Genomic DNA, 21,034 nt, shown 5'->3' with positions numbered 1-21,034 from the left:
CAGTCTCTGGTTGCCAAGGCGATCTTGTCCTTTAGCTACGTGATGCTGATAAGACACGCCCCCGGTGACGTCACGAAATTGGTATCTCAGAGCCCACCCCGCCTGTCAGTCACAGGGTGGCAGGAGGAGGTGGAGGAGGGCTCGGGCTGGAGGGGAGGACAGGGGATAGCCGAGAGGGCAGCTCGCACCTGCACCCAGGGAGCTGTGGGGCCACCATGGCCAAACACCACAGGACCTGCAGGAGCCCGGCCAGCATCATCGAGGTGAAGAGCAAAGTAAGGAGACAAAACCTGTCATATTCAGAGCATGTGTCATCCTGCAACCACACTAAATAACAGTGACATGAGACACCTTCACATAGCATGTCCAGTGGCATCCAGTAGCCTCCGCTAACACAATGCGGATAATAACAGCCAGTGTGTCCCTGTTACACACATCTGAAGGACAAGTGGCTATACATAATAATGACTTGTGTCTCACACACAGCAATGGCCCAGTGCCATCAAATAGCAGAACAATTAGATGTGCCACTCTGTGCCCTCACTTAACCTTTTAGATGTGCCACTCTGTGCCCTCACTAAACCTTGCAATTAACCTGTCTAACTTTGTTCCCTAACACAGCACAATACACAGCGACACCCCAACAACATTGCTACTGTTACTGCAGCAGAGCATTGAGCATTTCCACCGTCTACTGCTCCCACCTCCAACTAAAACATTATCATATAAACAGTGCCATCATCCTGCCCACTGTCTGGCACCACTAACCTCTATTTACTCCAATAAAACACCCACTACATGGCACCATGCTAACTACTGTTTACAGTACTATCACTCTTACTCTAGTACCAATAACCTCTTGTTATTCTCGCATGACACTATTAGTAAATCTGACTCCTAGAATATCAACATAACACTAAATACATAAGCACCACAAACCTTTGTTTTAACCGTAATATTAGACTTACAGCCTGGCACCACCAACTTCTCTTTACATTAAGATCACACCTGTCAGGCACTACTAAGCCTATTTGCACCTTATATCAGAGTCATGCTCTGGCACTAATTAATTATAATTGAACTACTATTACACTCAAAATTGGCACCAACAATCTCTGTTTATGTAAATATCACACTCATGTTTATATCCAAACATTTACTGTTTGGCACTAATAATCTATTTGATTCAATATATTGACACTTTTATACCAGTATCATCTAATCTATACCTAATGCCCAGATGACTGTATGGCAACACTGGCTTTATTTACATCAATGTCACCTTTGCTGCTTTGGTATACTAGTCTCTGTTTACACTGATATTACATTGTCATAATTTGTCAATTTTATATTATTGGTGTTAAACTTATTATATGGCAACACTAACCTAGGTTTTTGTTGGAATATCAAAACACAAATCTGTTATAATGGATTACTATAATAATAGTAACTTTCATAATAGTAACCACTTGTTTTCACTAATAATGTCTGCCATTGTGGATGCAATGCCCACTGTCGGGCAGCACTCACCTTTTCACTATTATTACCTGCACTGCTTTGCATTACCTTGATATAAACCTGTTATCACACTCATTGCCACTATTTACACCAAAAGTATTGCCTTTTTGATCAGTAACTGTATTAGTTTCTAATTATAAACTAAAATTATTGGCATCACTAACCTGTATTTACACTAATATCACACTCAATGTGTGATTTAAGTAGCATTTTTTTTACAGCCAATCACATCAGGATGTATTCTGAATATTAATCAAAGCTGTGGATTCCTAAAATCTTTATAAAAATGCATGCTGCAACTTCAATATCTGTCAAGTCTTCTAACTTCTAACAAGGAAAAACAATATACTTATCTATGCTTTTAGACAGGGCAAATAGGAATTTCTAATATCTACAGTTTTATTGACTGATGTATAAAAGATTTGCAGTAGGCATGTGGGCTGGACAGGGGTGTTTGTTACACTGGAATGTTTTATGGCAACTTTCATTGTATTTATTTACTCCTTTAACTTCAGTGGGTCTTGACTATTTGTCTTGCTATTTTTATATTTATGGTGTAGTCTTGAATTAAAGGGACACTGAACCCAATTTTTTTTCTTTCATGATTCAGCTAGAGCATGCAGTTTTAAGCAACTTTCGAATTTACTCCTATTAGCAATTTATCTTCGTTCTGATGCTATCTTTATTTGAAAAAGAAGGCATCTAAGCTGTTTTATTGGTTCAGGCCTCTGGACAGCACTTTTTTATTGGTGGATTAATGTATTCACCAATCAGCAAGGACAACCCAGGTTGTTCACCAAAAATGGGCTGGCATCTAAACTTACATTCTTGCATTTCAAATAAAGATACCAAGAGAATAAAGAAAATTTGATAATAGGAGTACATTAGAAAGTTACTTAAAATTTCATGCTCTATCTGAATCATGAAAGAAAAATTTTGGGTTCAGCGTCCCTTTAAGACAAACCAAAAAAAAAGTCAGGACAGTCTACACCATAATTTTTATTGTTTGAAAAGATAGATAATCCCTTTATTACCAATTTCCTAGTTTTGCATAACCAACACAGTTATATAAATGCACTTTTTACCTCTGAGATTATCTTTTATCTAAGCCTCTGCAAACTGCCCCCTTATTTCAGTTCTTTTGACAGACTTGCATTTTAGCCAATCAGTGCTGGCTCATAGGAACTCCATGTGCGCGAGTACAGTGTTATCTATATTACACACATGAACTAATACTGTTATCTATATGACACACATGAACTAATACCCTCTAGTGGTGAAAAACTGTCAAAATGCCCTGAGAGAAGAGGCGGCCTTCAAGGGCTTAGAAATTACCATATGAACCTCCTATGTTTAGCTTTCAACTAAGAATACCAAGAGAACAAAGCAAAATTGGTGATAAAAGTAAATTAGAAAATTGTTTAAAATTACATGCCCTATCTGAATCATGAAAGTTTATTTTGGACTAGACTGTCCCTTTAAGACTACTTACTGCACAAATATCGATAGGTCTATTGTCATATCCCAAGTAATAAAGTCAGATAAAATACTTTTGTTACATAGGTAGGCCCAAAAGTTAACTTTTCAGGCTTAAAGATGTTATGTCTTTTTTTTCTTTCTATTAACGGGGCCTTAAAAATTCCACATGAAATCTGTTTAACACTTTTTGAGTTTATTAATAATGTTTCATTTTTCATGTCAACATTTGATGGCTCCAGAACAGTTTTTTTTTTTTTTTCACATGCTAAGTCCAAAAATTTGTGACTTTTTTTACTGTTAAATCAACCATGTCACATTTTTCTGTAACCAAATAACCGGTGGGGACATCAAAGCAGTTATATTCCACCTCCGTTATAATGAGCGCAAAACCGAAAAATGTTTTCTGTTAACAATAACACCCATCGGAGATAAAATTGCAAAATAAAACATTTTTTTTTTTTTTTTTTAAATCTCATTGATATATTCTTATTGCATATAGAATATGGTTTCAAAAGTAAAATATTGAAATGATCTGTGTCGGAATAAATTTACCTTCTGATTGTCAAAAAGGCTAACAAGATAATTCATAATAGTACATTTGACTCTTTCTTTTCTCTTTATCCAGTTTGATGCAGAGTTCCGCCGCTTTGGTCTAGCACCCTCTAATGTGAGAGACTTCCAGGAGTTTTATCGTCTGCTCCAGACTGTACATCGGATTCCTTGCATGGACCTCCTGCTTGGCTATACAGATATTCATGGGGATCTACTGCCAATTAATAATGATGAGAACTACTACAGGGCACTGAGCTCAGCCAACCCCCTATTAAGAGTAATAATCCAGCGTAAAGGTAATAAAGCTACAAGTCAATTAAGTCATTTTCAGAATTCTCTCTACATCTATGTTTATTTTTTACTTTTTTTTTATATACTATGTATTTGCAATGTTAAACAGACATTTAATACTAAAGGAAGTTTTGGTGACTAAAATAAACATCTGTGAAGTGTATAAGACTTTGCCAAACTGTCTTAACTTTTTTGGAGTTTGTGTTTGATATGTTCAGCTTTTGGGTTTTTAAATGATCTAAAGGGAAATGAAGCCCATTTTTTTCCTTCATGATTTAGATAGAGTATACAAGTTTACACATCATTCCAATTTGCTTCAATCTCTTGGTATCCTTTGTTAAAGGGGCAGCAATGCACTACTGGGAGCTAACTGAACCAATGATAAGATGCTTATATGTGCATCCACCAATCAGCAGTTAGCTTCCAGTAGTGTATTGCTGCTCTTTTAACAAAGGATACCAAGAGATCAAGTCTAATTAGATAATCAAACTAAAATGGGAAGTTGTTGAAAATTGCATTCTGTATCTGATTCATGAAAGTTTAATTTGACTTTATTGTTAGTGCTTCGGAATCTGTTGTCGCTCTACAAATAACTGCTAATAATAATAATTGTCCCTTTATATATAAACCTAAGGTATGGGGCTGCAAAGTTGTGTAACCAGTCATACTATGGTTGGCACAATTTAAATGGTTATTTGTTTAGTTACTACTTTTTACAGCCACTCAAATTGAAAAAGGGAGATATAATTTGCCTTGCATTAAATCAATGCTATTCTTATATAAGGAATGAAGGGTGGTACCAATATACATTTTTGTTAATGCAGATACTGTATAATATAGCCACAAAATCAAAGCATGCTTTTCCTCTATTTAATTTCAATATTAGGCAACATGATATTTGGCAAGTTATTTGTTCTGAGCTATGTGTTTCTATATTATATGCAGTGCTTAAAACATCTTGATCAGGGTCATATTTTTGTGTAGGTTTTGGATTTTGTTTCTGTAGTCATCTACTTTGCCTGATTGAAAATCTAGACAGGGTACAATCTGCCTAGTCAATAATCATTCATTATCCTTTGCTGGGTAAACACACTATTGTGTCAAGCTCTGTTTGAATTTATTACTTTATTAAGGAATGGGACTACTTTAATACGTCTCCTTTTCACTATATGGATTGTCATCAACATCTTGTAAGATTGTTTAAATAGGTTTTATCTATGCTGGGCCAGATTTACATGTTAAATTTCCAAAGGATACTCTGAGGTCCTCCTATATGACATAGGTGACTTCAGTGATGTAACCTATACCATAGACACTGATCACAAACATATCTCTGCTTAGAAAGAAGTTATGCACCCCCTGAAGCTGCATTTAACTTGCTTAATTGAGTCGCCTGGGTTACAACAAACAAAATGTGAGATAGCAGGGATCATATGACCAGAGAGGTAGGTGCCACACTAAAGCAAGGTGCTGATCTGTAGCCTCCTGGTGTGTCTAATAAAACATCCAACCCTATGACTATGTATAACTAAATGTAAGATATTCAGAAGTGTCTATACACACTCATATCTTGGCGCCATATTTTTTATTTTTAAGTCGTGTTCAGCGGACCTCAGATTCTTCAAAATATATTTTTTCCTGCAGTGCCCCCATGGTAGAGGACATTTTTTGTAAAAGATATATAAAAATAGAAAAATCTTTGAAGGGGGGGGGGGGCATATCCGAGCTGGAACCTGGAGAGTATGAAAATCCTTGCTCTTGAGGATCAGTAATTATCCGCCGATTATCGGATAATCTCTACAGCATCTTTGTCAGAATCTCTACTCCTGTTGTTCCCTTTTCTCAGTGGGAGTCCACTTGAGGCTTCTTTTGCTGTTTTTATGATTTAAGAGTATCGGATCAGAAGATTTAGGCCTAAAGCGGCAGCTTTGTATAAGGACTCCGCCCTTGCTACATCTGGACAGAAAAATACTAAATTTATTGAATCACAATACCCCTGCTTGAGATTGTTTTCACTTCATATAGTTTCCCAGTAATAGTGTTATTATCAATAACAATGCAGGAGAAAACCCCATTGAATAAACATGATGTGCTATTCCCCAGACTAGAAAATCTGCTACTTTCACTGTTCGAGAAATCCCTATCGGACCATGATCTAATACAATATGGGACTGAACACCTGGACTTGAATATATCCATAGATGTGGTTAACAACACTGAGCCTGAGATACCATCTCAGATACATGCCACATATGACTGTACAACAGAGATATTAAAGGGACATGAAACCCAAATTTTTTCTTTCGTGATTTAGAAAGAGCATGTAATTTTAAACAACTTTCTAATTTACTTATATTATCTCATTTGCTTCATTCTCTTGAAATCACTTGCTGAAAAGCATATCTAGATATGCTCAGTAGCTGCTGATTGGTTGCTGCACATAGAGGTCTTTTGTGATCGGCTCACACATGTGCATTGCTATTTCTTCAACAAAGGATATCTAAAGAATTGAGCAAATTAGATAATAAAAGTAAATTGGAAAGTTGTTTAAAATTACATGCCCTATCTGAATCATGAAAGTTTAATTTTGACTAGACTGCCCCTTTAAGTGCCAACATTAAGCAGCATATGCAGCAAATTCAGAAACCAAGCTTGTCATTACCTGATCCCCTAATTAGCTCGCCACTGACTGAGACCCTGTCTACTGATATGAGACATAACCTTTATGTTGTCCAGCCGATGCCAGGTTTAAGTGTTTGGGATTGACGCTAACGCCAGCGGATTGTGAACTGATGCAATAATATAAAATCTATGGCTTAACGAGGGACCCACCAAATAACTACAAGAAAATTTCCACAAAAAGGTTTTATTTTATCCTGGACTTACAGATCAGAGAGGTAGCCATGGCTGTCCCCGACTGCTATGTTTGATGATCTCTGTGAACAATGTATGGAGACTACAGTTCTGTTACCCAAATTCTTCTGTATAGAAGTTCCACATGGTAATATTGACTATGACTTATTTACATCATATATTGCCTTGATGGATAACATTGGACTTTGTGCATATACACTTGATATTGATCATTAAGGATTAATGGGAAATGACTTGTTATCTTCCATAGCTGACCTTCAATTGTGCTTAATGTTACAATTCATTTAAATATGTTTACTAAGTTTACTGAAATGATTGTTTATTCTTAAATACCTCATCCACTGAGTTATACATCACTCTCTAATTGATTGTATTATCTATATATTTATTATAAACAAAAATACATGAGGTATGGCGTTAATTAGCCTCTATAACAAATTCTAAGATGATTGCATTGGTAATAATAGGAACATATACCACATATAGTATGGGCATTTCAGTTTACCCCTTAAAGGGACATAATACTCATATGCTAAATCACTTGAAACTGATGCAGTATAACTGTAAAAAGCTGACAGGAAAATATCACCTGAGCATCTCTATGTAAAAAAGGAAGATATTTTACCTCACAATTTCCTCAGCTCAGCAGAGTAAGTTCTGTGTAAAAAGTTATACTCAGCTGCTCCCAGCTGCAGGTAAAAAAATTAAAAAAAATGAAGAAATGAACAGCAGCCAATCAGCATCAGCAGTGCTGAGGTCATGAACTCTTACTGTGATCTCATGAGATTTGACTTAACTCTCATGAGATTTCATAGTAAGCTTCCTTTACCTGATTGGTGAAATAATATGAGAGTGCACGATGCTGGTCCCTTCAGATGTCCAAGGACAAACACACTAAAATGCTGCTTAGAAATCCTTTACAATGGGAGGTGGCTACTGAGGAACTTTTGAGGTAAAATATCTTTCTTTTTTACATAGAGATGTTCAAGTGATATTTTCTAATCAGCTTTTTACAGCTATGCTGCATCACTTTCAAGTGTTTAAACATTTGGGTATTATGGCCCTTTAAGGCATTTTATATCTTACAAGGGTCAAAGTATTTATTATTATTATTCCCCTCCCCCTGTTTTTCCCCCTGTTTGGCCCCACTATTCATTAACCTAGTTTAGTATGTGTTAAGCAGCCAGCGACCGAGGCTGTGGACCTCATCTGAACTTAAATGGACATGAAACCGGACATTTTTCTTTCATGATTTAGATAGATCATACAGTTTTAAACAACATCACAATTTACTTCTATTATCTAATTTGCTTCATTTTTTAGATAAGATTTGTTGAAGAAATAGCAATGCACATGGGTGAGCCAGTCATGTGAGGCATCTACTGTATGTGCTGCCACCAATCAGCAGCTACTGAGCCTATTTAGATATGCTTTTCAACAAAGAATATCAAGAGAATGAAGAAAATTAGATATTCATAGTAAATTGGAAAGTCGTTTTTAAAATTGCACGTTCCTTCTAAATCATGAAAGACAATTTTTTGGGTTTCATGTCACTTTAAAGCGACATGAAACCCAAATTTTTTTCTTTCATGATTCAGATAGAGCATGCAATTTTAAATAACTTTCCAATTTATTTCCTTTTATCTCATTTGTTTCGTTCTCTTTGTATTCCTTGTTGAAAAGTTGAAAAGTATACCAAGGTAGATTCAGAAGCTGCTAACTGAAGGGTGCACATATATGCATCCTTGAAAAAGCCGCATGAAGCGGTGAAACGTGTGTCGGATGATATTAAGGAAGAAAGCCATCAGGAAGGGACTTACCGGTGTGCAAACAGGACGTGTAGAGTAACCAGAACTGTTTTGTTGTACAATCCTACTGTGGGTGGATTTCTGTATTCACGTTATCATTACAAGTACCCTGTATATTGGATGTATGTTCCCCTTTTTGAATTTAATTATTTTTAAATAAATGTTATAAGAAAATGATCTCGGGTTCCTGAGAGTGTCATATATAGAGCTGTTTCTTTGAGCTAGTGTAGCTCAGAAGAGCGTGAGTTCATTTGTATAGAAAATTGCCTGTTTTGCTACAGTGTTGCACCATGATCGCCTGTTTCCATTTCTTCTTTCGATGATTGAATATATAAGGACTTCCTGATTCAACCTATTTAAATGTTTGTGTTTGATCTATTATAATTATTAGTTATTTTCAAAATTGTATGCTCTATCTGAATCATGAAAGCAACATTTTGTGTTTCAGGTCCCTTTAATGCCTTGGGGTACACTTATTATTTAATTAGTGCTGGATACCTAGATTATCTCTTTACTATATCTCAGCCCCTCATTTTATAGTTGTTTTTATGTTTTTCCCTGCTATATGGATGTACTGCAATATCCTGTACACAGGAATTTCTCTCACCTAATAGCCATAGTTGGCACCATAGTCTGTATAATAGAACACAAGCTTAAAGGGACATGCAACCCATTTTTTTTCTTTCATGGTTCAGATAGAGCTTGTGATTTTAAACACCTTTCCACTTTATTTCTATTATCTAATTTATTTTGTTCTCTTGGTATCCTGCGTTGAAAAGTAAACCTAGGTATGCTCAGTAGCTGCTGATTGGTGGTTGCACTTATATGCTTCATGTTATTGGCTCACCCAGTGTGTTAACTAGCTCCCAGTAGTGCATTGCTGCTTCTTCAACAAAGAATACCAAGAGAATAAAGCAAATTAGATCATAGAAGTAAATTGGAAAGATGTTTAAAATTGCATGCTCTTTCTGATTCATGAAAGAAAAAAATTGCGTTTCAAGTCCCTTTAACTCTGAGTTTGGCACCCTGTGCTCACTTAAAGGGATATGAAACCCAAAAATACAATTTTTAAAAAGTTTCCAATTGACTTCTATTATCAAATTTGCTTTGTTCCCGTGTTATTCTTCTGTGTTGAAGAGATACCCAGGTAGGCATATGGAGCACTACATTGCAGGAAATAGTGCTGCCATTTAGTGCTTTTCCAAACATTCTTACAAAACTGCTGCCATATAGTGCTCCAGAAATAGGCCCGGCTCCTAAGCATATGCCCCTGCTTTTCAACAAAAGATGCCAAAAGAAAAATAATAGAAGTAAATTAGAAAATTGTTTAAAATCGCATGATCTTTCTAAATCATGAAAGAAAAAAATGTGGGTTTCATATCCCTTTAATGATATCATCTCAAAACACAGGGAAGATAAAATACCATTTCAGGATATTTTACAGCTACATTTCATATTAGTTTTGTAGAATGATAACAATATGTATGAAATATAAATGTAATATGCCAATATGAAAACAAATTACAGTTCTATATGGTTCCTCTTATGTAAAGCACACTTGCCCACGTTGGTGTTGCAAACACTCAGATGATATATTTTAATCTTGGAAAGGGGGCGACCTTGATTCTTGTGTTTACATTAGGTTTGCATGTTAGTAGAGTACAGTTCAGACACTATGTAGTGAGCATGTGGAGGGCAAGGGGCAGATTACTGATGTCACTTTCTTCTTGGATAATTTAATTCTGTCTTTGGCTTCTCACATGCTAATCCTTTACAATTGGAGATAAGTGGAGAGTGCAGATTGTGATACTAATAGAACCACATTGACTTAATAATGTAAGTCCTCATTAGGAAAGTGGAGAGTTCAATAACTTGGGATTTTAGCTCCCCTGAGATGTTATATAATTATAATTAACCAAACAGAAAGGAAAGGTTGCCAATTCTTAAAGCCATGTGAAGCTGTCCTTGGTCCTGAAATGTGTATGGCTGTATCAGAGCCTCATAAGGAGTAACTTTAAATTGTAGGTCCTTGCTAGGGCCACAAAAAGTACTAATAGCTTTGATATACAGTACAAACATTGACATACCTGTATAATATTGTAACATACACTGCACAGTGATACATACTATACAGAAGTATGTACATTTGTACCAAATACACTAATATATATATATATATATATATATATATATATATATATATATATATATATATATATATATATATATATATATATATATATATATATATATATATATATATATATAGAGGCAAATAAAGAAAAAGACAATCCGGGGTCAAGAAGTTAAAATCCAAAATTTATTGTAATCCACATGCGGATAAAAAAAACCATGGGGGTCAGAAAAAGTAGCGACACTCAGCACTTGTTGCTTCCAGCTGACATGTTTCGGTGTAATACCGTAATCATAGCTCAGTGAATCAAATATATATATATATATATATATACTCTAACACACACAAGTCCACACTGTATTCTTATATTTGCATGCTGAACAACAAACACACACACTCTTATAGACTAGTAAACTGACATATCAAGTGATAGTGGACTTTTGGGGCAAAATGCTGTTCAACATTAAAAGGTTTTAGTTGCATGTTTTGTGAGACTAGAAGTGAAATATAACTGAGAACCAAGACCGAGGGGTATATTTATCAATGTGCGAGCGGACATAATACGATGTAGCGAATCATGTCCGCTGCACATTGATAAATGCAGTCAGCATACGCTGTCAGCATTTATCATTGCACCAGCAGTTCTTGTGAACTGCTGGTGCAATGCTGCCCCCTGCAGATTCACGACCAATCGACCACTAGCAGGGGGTATTGTATTCGATCGGGTTGATTTCTGTCCACCGCCTCAGAGCAGGCGGACAAGTTATGGAGCAGTGGTCTTTAGACCGCTGCTTCATAACTTCTGTTTCCGGCGTGCCTGAAGGCTCCATAGCGAGCTTGATAAATATGCCCCCTAATCACAACCCAAATGCTCATGTGAAGTGAGTAATGTAATATGGAACCTTCCTAGGGTATTGTCTTTAGGAGAGCAGAAAAGTAACTTTCTTTGGGATTTGTTGTCTAAGCTAAACTAAAACAGCCTACTATCCTGTAGTGTAACTTAGTAACACAAATTTGCTGCCTCTTTTTATTTTATGCCTTTATCGTGATTTGATTTGGGGAGTGTTTAGCAATTTATTGTCGGGTAGCTAAAATAAAAAATAGTACTTTGTGCAAACAATTGTTTAGAAGTGCCATCGGGCAAACAAAAGAGAAACCATGGTAAGTTTAAACCATTTTTCAATCATGAAAATTGCATTTTTAAAGAATGTTGCGTGAAAATTAAGCATCCACTGCCTCCTTACTAGATCCTCTAAATCTCCTTGTGTTATGTGAACAGGTGCTTAAAATTTGGGCTGCTTTAATGTTCATTATTAATTTTACATCAGAATTGTTATTGTTTTAAAAGATAGATAATCCCTTTATTACCCATTCCTCAGTTTTGCAAAACCAACAGTTATATTCATATACTTTTTACCTCACACATAAACTAACACCCTCTAGTGGTGAAAAACTGTCAAAATTTATTCAGATAAGCGGCGGCCTTCAAGGTCTAAGACATTAGCATATGAATCTCCTAGGTTTAGCTTTTAACTAAGAATACCAAGGGAAGGGAACAAAGCAAAATTGGTGATAAAAGTAAATTGGAATGTTGTTTAAAAATTACATGCCCTATCTGAATAATGAAAGTTTATTTTGGACTAGCATACCTAATTTTGATCTATTCCAAATGGCTGAATTAATAAGATAACCAATATATTTCTTATCTTGCCTTTGCTAATTGTAAATTCTGAACTTATAAAATATACATGTGTTTGTATGCACGTGTATATGTAATATTGAATTATGTCTTTGGGTATTTATGTTCATATTAAGTTAAAGGGACATAAAAAAAAAACATTTGTTTTCATGATTCAGATAAAGCATGTGGTTTACTTCTATTATCTAATTTGATTTGTTTCTCTTTGTATCCTTTGTTGAAAAGGATTTCTAGGTAGGCTCAGGAGCTGCTGATTGGTGGCTGCACATATATGCCTCTTATCATTGGCTTTCAGCTAGCTCACTGAAGTGCATTACTATTTCTTCAATAAATAATACTAAATGAATTAAGTAAATTTAGTAATAGAGGTAAATTGTAAAGTTGTTTACAATTGTATTCTCTATATGAAGCACAAAAGATGTCCCTTTCAAGATATTTTTTCACAAGATTATATTAAGTCATAGAAGTCATGCCAGTACATAATTTATTTCTTGGAAAATATTGAAAAACTAGTAGCTTTCTCTCTCTCTCTCTCTCTCTCTCTCTCTCTCTCTCTCTCTCTCTCTCTCTCTCTCTTCTCTCTCTCTCTCTCTCTTTCTCTCCCTCTCTCTCTTTCTCTCCTCTCTCTTTCTCTCTCTCTCTTTCTCTCCTCTCTCTCTCTCTCTCTTTCTCTCCTCTCTCTCTCTCTCTCTCTCTTTCTCTCCTCTCTCTCTCTCTTTCTCTCCTCTCTCTCTCTTTCTCTCCTCTCTCTTTCTCTCTCTCTTTCTCTCCTCTCTCTCTCTCTTTCTCTTTCTCTCTCTCTTTCTCTTTCTCTCCTCTCTCTCTCTCTTTCTCTCCTCTCTCTCTTTCTCTCCTCTCTCTGTCTCTTTCTCTCCTCTCTCTCTCTTTCTCTCCTCTCTCTTTCTCTCCTCTCTCTCTTTCTCTTTCTCTCCTCTCTCTCTTTCTCTCCTCTCTCTCTCTCTTTCTCTCCCCTCTCTCTCTCTTTCTCTCCTCTCTCTCTCTCTTTCTCTCCTCTCTCTCTCTCTCTTTCTCTCCTCTCTCTTTCTCTCCTCTCTCTCTCATAATATATACAGTAACTATGAGCTGGATTTCATATTATACTATTAAAGGGATTATAATGTCAGCAGAGTATATATATATATATATATATATATAAAACATTTAATAAGTTACATTAAAAAGCATGACGTTTCGGAGGCATTCCGCCCCCTTTATCAAATGCACGATACAGCTTGAAAAATTACAAAAGCAGTATACCCCCTCAGTAACCCCATCACCTTAAATACATGTGTGTAGCTCCATTAGACGCCTAGCCGCAAATGCGGCCCGTGTGCAGTGCCGGGCGGAAGTGACGTCATCAGCGTGAATCACGCTCAGACGTCGGTTGCCTAGGGAATATACAGACGCAGTGTATCGGCCAATGACATGGCCCAAATATCTGATTATAAGCAAAACATAGCGATCAGTCTAGATACCGCAATTGATGTGTATATTCCAGGTGCCGCATAATGGTTGCTAACATTAAAAACATAAATTTAAATTTAAAATAGATCCAACGATCCAATTATACATATGGAGGACAAATATAAACAGTGCAGGGCATGATTAGTATAACGCTTAATTATGACATATACTTTGTGATCAAACATCAACTATATACCAGAAGTGGAAAGTTGCATATTTAATATATTTTGATATTATCCAATTCATGTATTAAATCACTTAACTAGTATATATCCACTGTAATCATGTATCCCAGAGTATGGCAGAAACCTAGATACCAGAGGACAAGAACCAGAGATTTGTAGGACATGAAATGGAGCATGTAACATGTCAGTTCAAAGCATCTAATGTGCGTAAGCGAGGTTAGAGTCATTAGGTCAATATAAAGAGTCCAGAGCCACATTGATAGAACATTTAGGATTCCATGTAGAATGGTGAAAAGTCTAGCATGGTGTTCAACCCCTTTGGTGTTAGGGTATCTAGCATGTATATCCACCTAGTCTCAAGTCTGAGCAGTCGATTGCCCCTATTGCCTCCCCTTGTTAATGGTGGCACATGGTCTATAAGCATAGTTCTAAGACTTGAGACACTATGCTTGCAACGGGCAAAGTGGCGCGCTACTGGTTGATCGGAGTCACCCTTATTAAGGGCGTCTCTAATCTCACAGCGGTGATTGGCCATACGTTCCCGGAATGTAGTGACCATCTTGCCTATGTAGACAAGGGAGCATGGGCAAATCAACATATAAATTACATAGGTGCTCATACATGAAAGTCTATAGTTGATTCTATATCGCTTGTTGGTATGTGGGTGTTGGAACGTTTCTCCTTTCAACATGCTGTCACAAGTCACACAGTCCCCACATTTAAAGCAACCCTTCTTGTTCGACTTCAACCAGGTGGTACACTCATAGCACTTCATGGGGTCAGTTTTTACTAGTAGGTCTCGCAAGTTTTTGATCTTGATGTAAAGAACATGGTCTCCAAACATTGGGACTTGATTAATACCGACCCCATGAAGTGCTATGAGGGTACCACCTGGTTGAAGTCGAACAAGAAGGGTTGCTTTAAATGTGGGGACTGTGTGACTTGTGACAGCATGTTGAAAGGAGAAACGTTCCAACACCCACATACCAACAAGCGATATAGAATCAACTATAGACTTTCATGTATGAGCACCTATGTAATTTATATGTTGATTTGCCCATGCTCCCTTGTCTACATAGGCAAGACGGTCACTACATTCCGGGAACATATGGCCAATCACCGCTGTGCGATTAGAGACGCCCTTAATAAGGGTGACTCCAATCAGCCAGTAGCGCGCCACTTTGCCCGTTGCAATCATAGTGTCTCAAGTCTTAGAACTATGCTTATAGACCATGTGCCACCATTAACAAGGGGAGGCAATAGGGGCAATCGACTGCTCAGACTTGAGACTGGGTGGATATACATGCTAGATACCCTAACACCAAAGGGGTTGAACACCATGCTAGACTTTTCACCATTCTACATGGAATCCTAAATGTTCTATCAATGTGGCTCTGGACTCTTTATATTGACCTAATGACTCTAACCTCGCTTACGCACAGTAGATGCTTTGAACTGACTTGTTACATGCTCCATTTCATGTCCTACAAATCTCTGGTTCTTGTCCTCTGGTATCTAGGTTTCTGCCATACTCTGGGATACATGATTACAGTGGATATATACTAGTTAAGTGATTTAATACATGAATTGGATAATATCAAAATATATTAAATATGCAACTTTCCACTTCTGGTATATAGTTGATGTTTGATCACAGAGTATATGTCATAATTAAGCGTTATACTAATCATGCCCTGCACTGTTTATATTTGTCCTCCATATGTCTCCGAAACGTCATGCTTTTTAATGTAACTTATTAAATGTTATGTTTTACCCAACCAGCGAGTGCTTTTTTTGTGCCTGATATTTTTGATATTTTCCAAAGTGCACCCTGGGAGCTGCTATTATTTATGGAGTGCCTTTTCTTCTGACCTCGGTTTATATATATATATATACAGTATATACCACTGCTTTTGTCATCACTATCCTCTTGCAATAGAACCAACTGGATGGCAAAAACAGTGCTAGTATGAATCGAATGGCTGCTTGGTGGTTACTTAGCAGATTGCTAAGCACTTTCAATTAATTAATCTGTAAAGGTGATTGATCTCATGGCCTCTTTTTGCAAACCAGACTCATTCAGAAATGTCCATAAGTCATGAACTGTTACAGCGTCCCTGTGCACTGCTTTGACAACACTACTATATATATATGTATATATATATATATATATATGTATATATATATATATATATATATATATGTATATATATATATATATATATATATATATATATATATATATATATATATATATATATGTGTGTGTGTGTGTGTGTGTGTGTGTATGACGGCCCAAGTCAGCTATACCAAAAACATAAATTATACTGATCAGTAGAACACCAGATTATTGTGTGATTTCCCTGTCTCCTATCAGTATTTATAATATGACTTCAAGTTAAATAAAAATATGTTTTTTGTTTTTTTAAAGTATATTCTGCCATGTTGTGTATGAGTTAGAGACATAAAAACTGTAAAAAGAAAAAAAATGCCAGCAGAAAGTATTAAGAAAATACCGTTCAAACTCAATAACTCATCTTCAAATCAAATATCCCTTTCAAACGTAAAATCTTATCAAACTTAATTAAACAGATTGTCTTTGGAATCCTCAAAGGATTGCTGTCAATATCAGCTCTTTATTGCATTTTCTTTTCACTATGCATTTGTTAATTATGCAATTCTACTGTATTTAAAGGGATAGGAAACCCACATTTTTTAAAAATCTTGGGGGTTTGAATTCCAATTCAAATCAGCCATTAGAAGAATTGTTCATTCTATCGGCTGATTTGAATTGGAATTAAATTGGAATTCAAAAATTCAAAAGTCAGCCAATAGAAATACAAGGGTACCCCTTGCATTCAATATTCAATGTGCTGCAGTGACAGCATAAAGAAGGATTGGGTGAAAGATCAGAAGAGGACCGCCCAAGAGGATCCAGGAGCGCCACCATGGACCCGCTGTTGCCTCCCAAAGGAGTTGGATCAAGATGGTGAGTCTAAACTTTTTTTGCAAAAGAGCTATAATCGTTTAAACTAGCACTGACTGGCAATTTTTAGATTAGGGTTTTTAAAAGAAAGAGATTTTTTATTTGTGAGGTTATTTAATTTTAGTATAGGTTTTTTAGGGGGGCTTTTTAGGGTACTTTAGTTGTAGGATAGTGTCTTAGATAAGGGGTCTTGGGGGGTTAACTGCTATGGGGTTAAGTAGTGTAGGGGCTATTGCTGTGGGGGTAATGGCGGTTTAGGGGTTAAGTAGTGTAGGGGTTATTGTGGTGGGGGTAATGACAGTTTAGGGGCTAATATGTTAGGAGCTAATATGTTAGGAGGATTATTGCTGTGTGGGTTGTGGCGGTTTTGGGGTTAATAGCGATAGGGGTGTATGGTGGATTGGGGTTAATAGAGTAGTGGGGTAGTTTGCAAAGGGGTTATGGCAGATTAGGAATTAATAGTGTAGTTGGGTTTAAAGAGTAGGGGGACATGTCAGTTTAGGGGTTATTAGAGTAAGAGGTTTTATTGTAATGGGGTTAGTGCTCAAGTATAAGTTGTTTTTTGTTGTTGTTTTTTTTATTAAATTTTTTTATTGAGGTTTCAATAAACATGACAATGAGATAATATGCAAGGTCACAATACACAGATGACCACATCACATTAATTTTACAAAGCTCTTATCAAACAGGACAAAGACAAATACAGAAATAGTAGAGTCCCATGAACATTTCTGATGCATAGAGCAAATAGAAATGACAGATTATTTGTATATTGTTAGGTCAATACAGCTAAAACAATTTCTGAAATAAATATAACTAGGTCAAATAAATATTGGTGACCCATAAAATTCAAACCTCTGGTAAAGTAACTTTGGTTCTTACACCTCCTTTGACAAACTAAAGTCACTCTTAGACTTTCAACCTTTATAAAGAAAACAAATTGACGGAGATGTATATTTGATACTATAGGGCCACTTTTGGACCCTCTAGCTAGCTTGGAGGGATTATATTGGATCGGTAAAAGAACATAACATATGAATCAAGAAACTGTGGGGTTTAGAGAAATACTAGACAGGCTATTATTAACTTACGTCTGACTTAGCATAAAGAAGTACAAACTCACAGACTGTTGCTCAGTGTTTTCCAATGAAACAGTGAAGATTAAACGCCCAAATAATACATAAGATCCGCTTTTGAACAACTAAGGATGGAAATTAACTAGTGAAGGGGAATTGGAAGTCTAAAAGCCCTCTGTAGGAAACAGAATGGAACAATTACCTGTAGTTTAAATCTCTAATGCATATAAGACTACTGAATAAGGAAGGGTTAACATCTGTTCAACATTAATGTTCAATGTTCCCCAGCGCCTCAGCCGCTGGCACTAGGGCCATCAAAAACAGAACTTGTGAGGTGCAGAAATATATTCAGTAATGTAACTAGAATACAGTCATACCTTATATAGCAATTTAGGAGTTATGCACTATTATCAGGGTGTATAATATGAAATAAGGGAAGAATCAACAAATACAAGAATGTAGCAAGGCCTTATCAGACAGCATGTCTTCATTCTTCAGAACAGACCCTTAGGAAATAAATCCCTTGAGACTTATAGAAGGTATATGTATACTGTATATATAGGTGGTATAACTGATGGGGACATAGGCAATCATGAGAGATATCATAATGAAAAACAAGACATAGGATGGTGCTATTTATGGCAAATAACCCTTAGTATCCCCAGAGACTCTAGCTCACTCACAGTATCTAACCTTTTGAGAAGCTATGATTAAAACAGGAGATAAAAAATGGGGCTTTTGCCGTAATAAAAAAACAAAAAAACAAAGAGAATGTTTGGCACTGTTTGTGGCAATTAACACGTAGTATCCCCAAAGACTCTAGCCCACTTCCACCTTCAGACCTTTTGAAAAGTTGTAGCAAGGAATAAATAATGGTTTGGGGCCTATTAGACCATTTATCAACTGTAGTCCAAACAAGTAAAGTTTAAGAAAACATAATATCCCTTTTTGTACAGAATATACTATAGGCAATTATACATACATTTAAATTATGTCCTGTACCATCTATATGAACATGCTTTTAGATATTAATTTTTATGTTTCAAATACAAAACCAAAGCTATATGTACGAATAGGGTGGTATATAAGTTATCAGAGTATAGTGTTGGTAGGCATTAGATGAGACTACATATTATCCAGCAGTAATATAATACAAATAACATTTCCCCGTATGTATTAGGCATCGTAATGGAACTATCGGCTGTTGTCTTGCTAGTCAGACTCAGAGGTAGTCATCTGAGTGGCCGAAATAGATAACCTGGTAGGGAGCATTTTGTAGGGCTAAAAATTAACCTACACCAGTTCTGTATTGTAAAGTTGCCTCAGCTTGGTACCGTCTTACTGCATGCACTCCCTCTTCAGGGCTAATCTCTCCTGCTATATTTGAATAGGTTCTGCTGCCAGCCACCTCACCAGCAATATCCAAAGTGGACAGTATGTAGGAATCTTTGTCCTCTTTTGTCAAATCAAGGGATTTGGGCGCGCCAGATCCGGCTTGGGCTTTGCTTCACCATTCTGAGATAGACAGATATTTTTGTAGCTCTGTTATTGCTGCGCTGAGATGAGGGGTATGAGAGACCAGCAATGCTGTAGCCTCTTCAGGATGTGTCTTCTCCTGGTTACTGCACACAACCAATGCATGCGATGCCATAATCAGTCCCCCACTTAGGCGATGTCTTATCTCAAGTTTTTCTCGATAGTCTTGCACTTTCGGTTTGCCCATGGCTTGAGCTCCGCCACTTGTGGGAACATAGTGCAGGATTGTGAAGAGGGGCTTCTCAGCAATGATCTGTGGTATCGACACACCTAGCCAGACTTTCTCACTGCCGCTTGCTGTGGACACTGTGTCGCTACTCAGAGATCTCCGCTGCGTTGGTCTGCTGGACAGCGTTATATGTAGATAGGTGTCTCCCAGATATGTCGAGGTTAGTGTCGTTAGGGTACTCATCGCATTGGAAGCGATCCCTACCACCAGGCCTGGTGAACCCCCAGGGTATCCACATGGAGCCATCACCATATTGGCAAATTGGGAAGTGTCTTCTTGATAATTCACCTGCTCTTCTGCAGTGTTCTCTAGTTCTGTAGACCGGCAAATATTATTGGGATTAGGTTTTTTATATGCCTGGTGAATGGCCTCAGTGATGCGTTCAAGTTGTCGCTGCAGCAGAGAGCTGAGGAAGAGGAGATCCTCCTGGATTTCCATCTGATTCGCGGTATTGTACACTTTAGTTGTGCTGTAGTTTTAGCCTCTCCTTTGTTTGCCACATTAGGGCATTGGCCACACAATAGGTGCGGCAGTGGTGAGGACAAATGAGGCTTCAAATATAGGGGAAGGCCTCAGAAGAAAAGGTCCGGTACTGAGGGTTAGGAAGCCGCACCACAAACCAAAACCCTAATTATTGGGTCAGAGTGCCTTCAGTCAGGTTTCTCCACTTTATTAAATAGCTTGTCGCCAATATTTCAGCTGAAATTGAGTAAGAAGTGGTGGATGTGCCAGGAGCTGAAAGCTCAGTGCAACCATTAAGATGGCCGCTGCCCGGAAGTCCCCAGTTGTTTTTTTTTACTTTGCTGCTCCATTGAAGTCAGTGGAGCTATTGTGATATCATGAACGTGATATCTTGTGGTTAATTTTTTCCGCACACTGGGTTTCTCACAACCACAAAATTTTTACTTCAACTTTTAATACCAGCGCGCAAAAAATTAACCTTTAGTGAAGTTAACGATCGAGTGGGAGGGCTAAATAGCGCTCCACTCGTAATCTAATTCTCTATATTTATATTCCCCTTTCTTGTAATTTGTCATACAAATTTATAATTTTCCCAAATACATTTGCAGACGACCCTCATCTGCCCATGTTTGCAAATGTTGCACATGAGATTACCTAATATGACAAGTGTGCATGCGATGTGGAGCATAATAAGATTATTTGAATATTAAAATTAATGGACGAGGGGGGGCAGAGCCAACA

The 21,034-nt window shown here is 37.0% G+C and overlaps 1 protein-coding gene across 1 annotated transcript in view; it reads left to right on the top strand.

Moving 5' to 3' along the window:
* The first annotated feature begins 215 nt into the window (after nucleotides 1–215).
* PARD6A (par-6 family cell polarity regulator alpha) overlaps nucleotides 216–21,034 on the top strand; it is a 124,423-nt gene continuing 103,604 nt past the window's right edge. Inside the window, exons 1-2 of the mRNA XM_053715915.1 lie at nucleotides 216–275; nucleotides 3,623–3,845. Coding sequence (XP_053571890.1) covers nucleotides 216–275; nucleotides 3,623–3,845 — 283 coding nt within the window. The remainder of the gene's footprint in view (nucleotides 276–3,622; nucleotides 3,846–21,034) is intronic.

The sequence above is a fragment of the Bombina bombina genome, chromosome 1 (genome assembly GCF_027579735.1).
Source record: "Bombina bombina isolate aBomBom1 chromosome 1, aBomBom1.pri, whole genome shotgun sequence".
In the NCBI taxonomy this organism is placed as follows: Eukaryota; Metazoa; Chordata; class Amphibia; order Anura; family Bombinatoridae; genus Bombina; species Bombina bombina.
The sequence above is the reverse complement of the archived record's forward strand: the minus strand, read 5'-3'. Positions and strand labels throughout refer to the sequence as shown.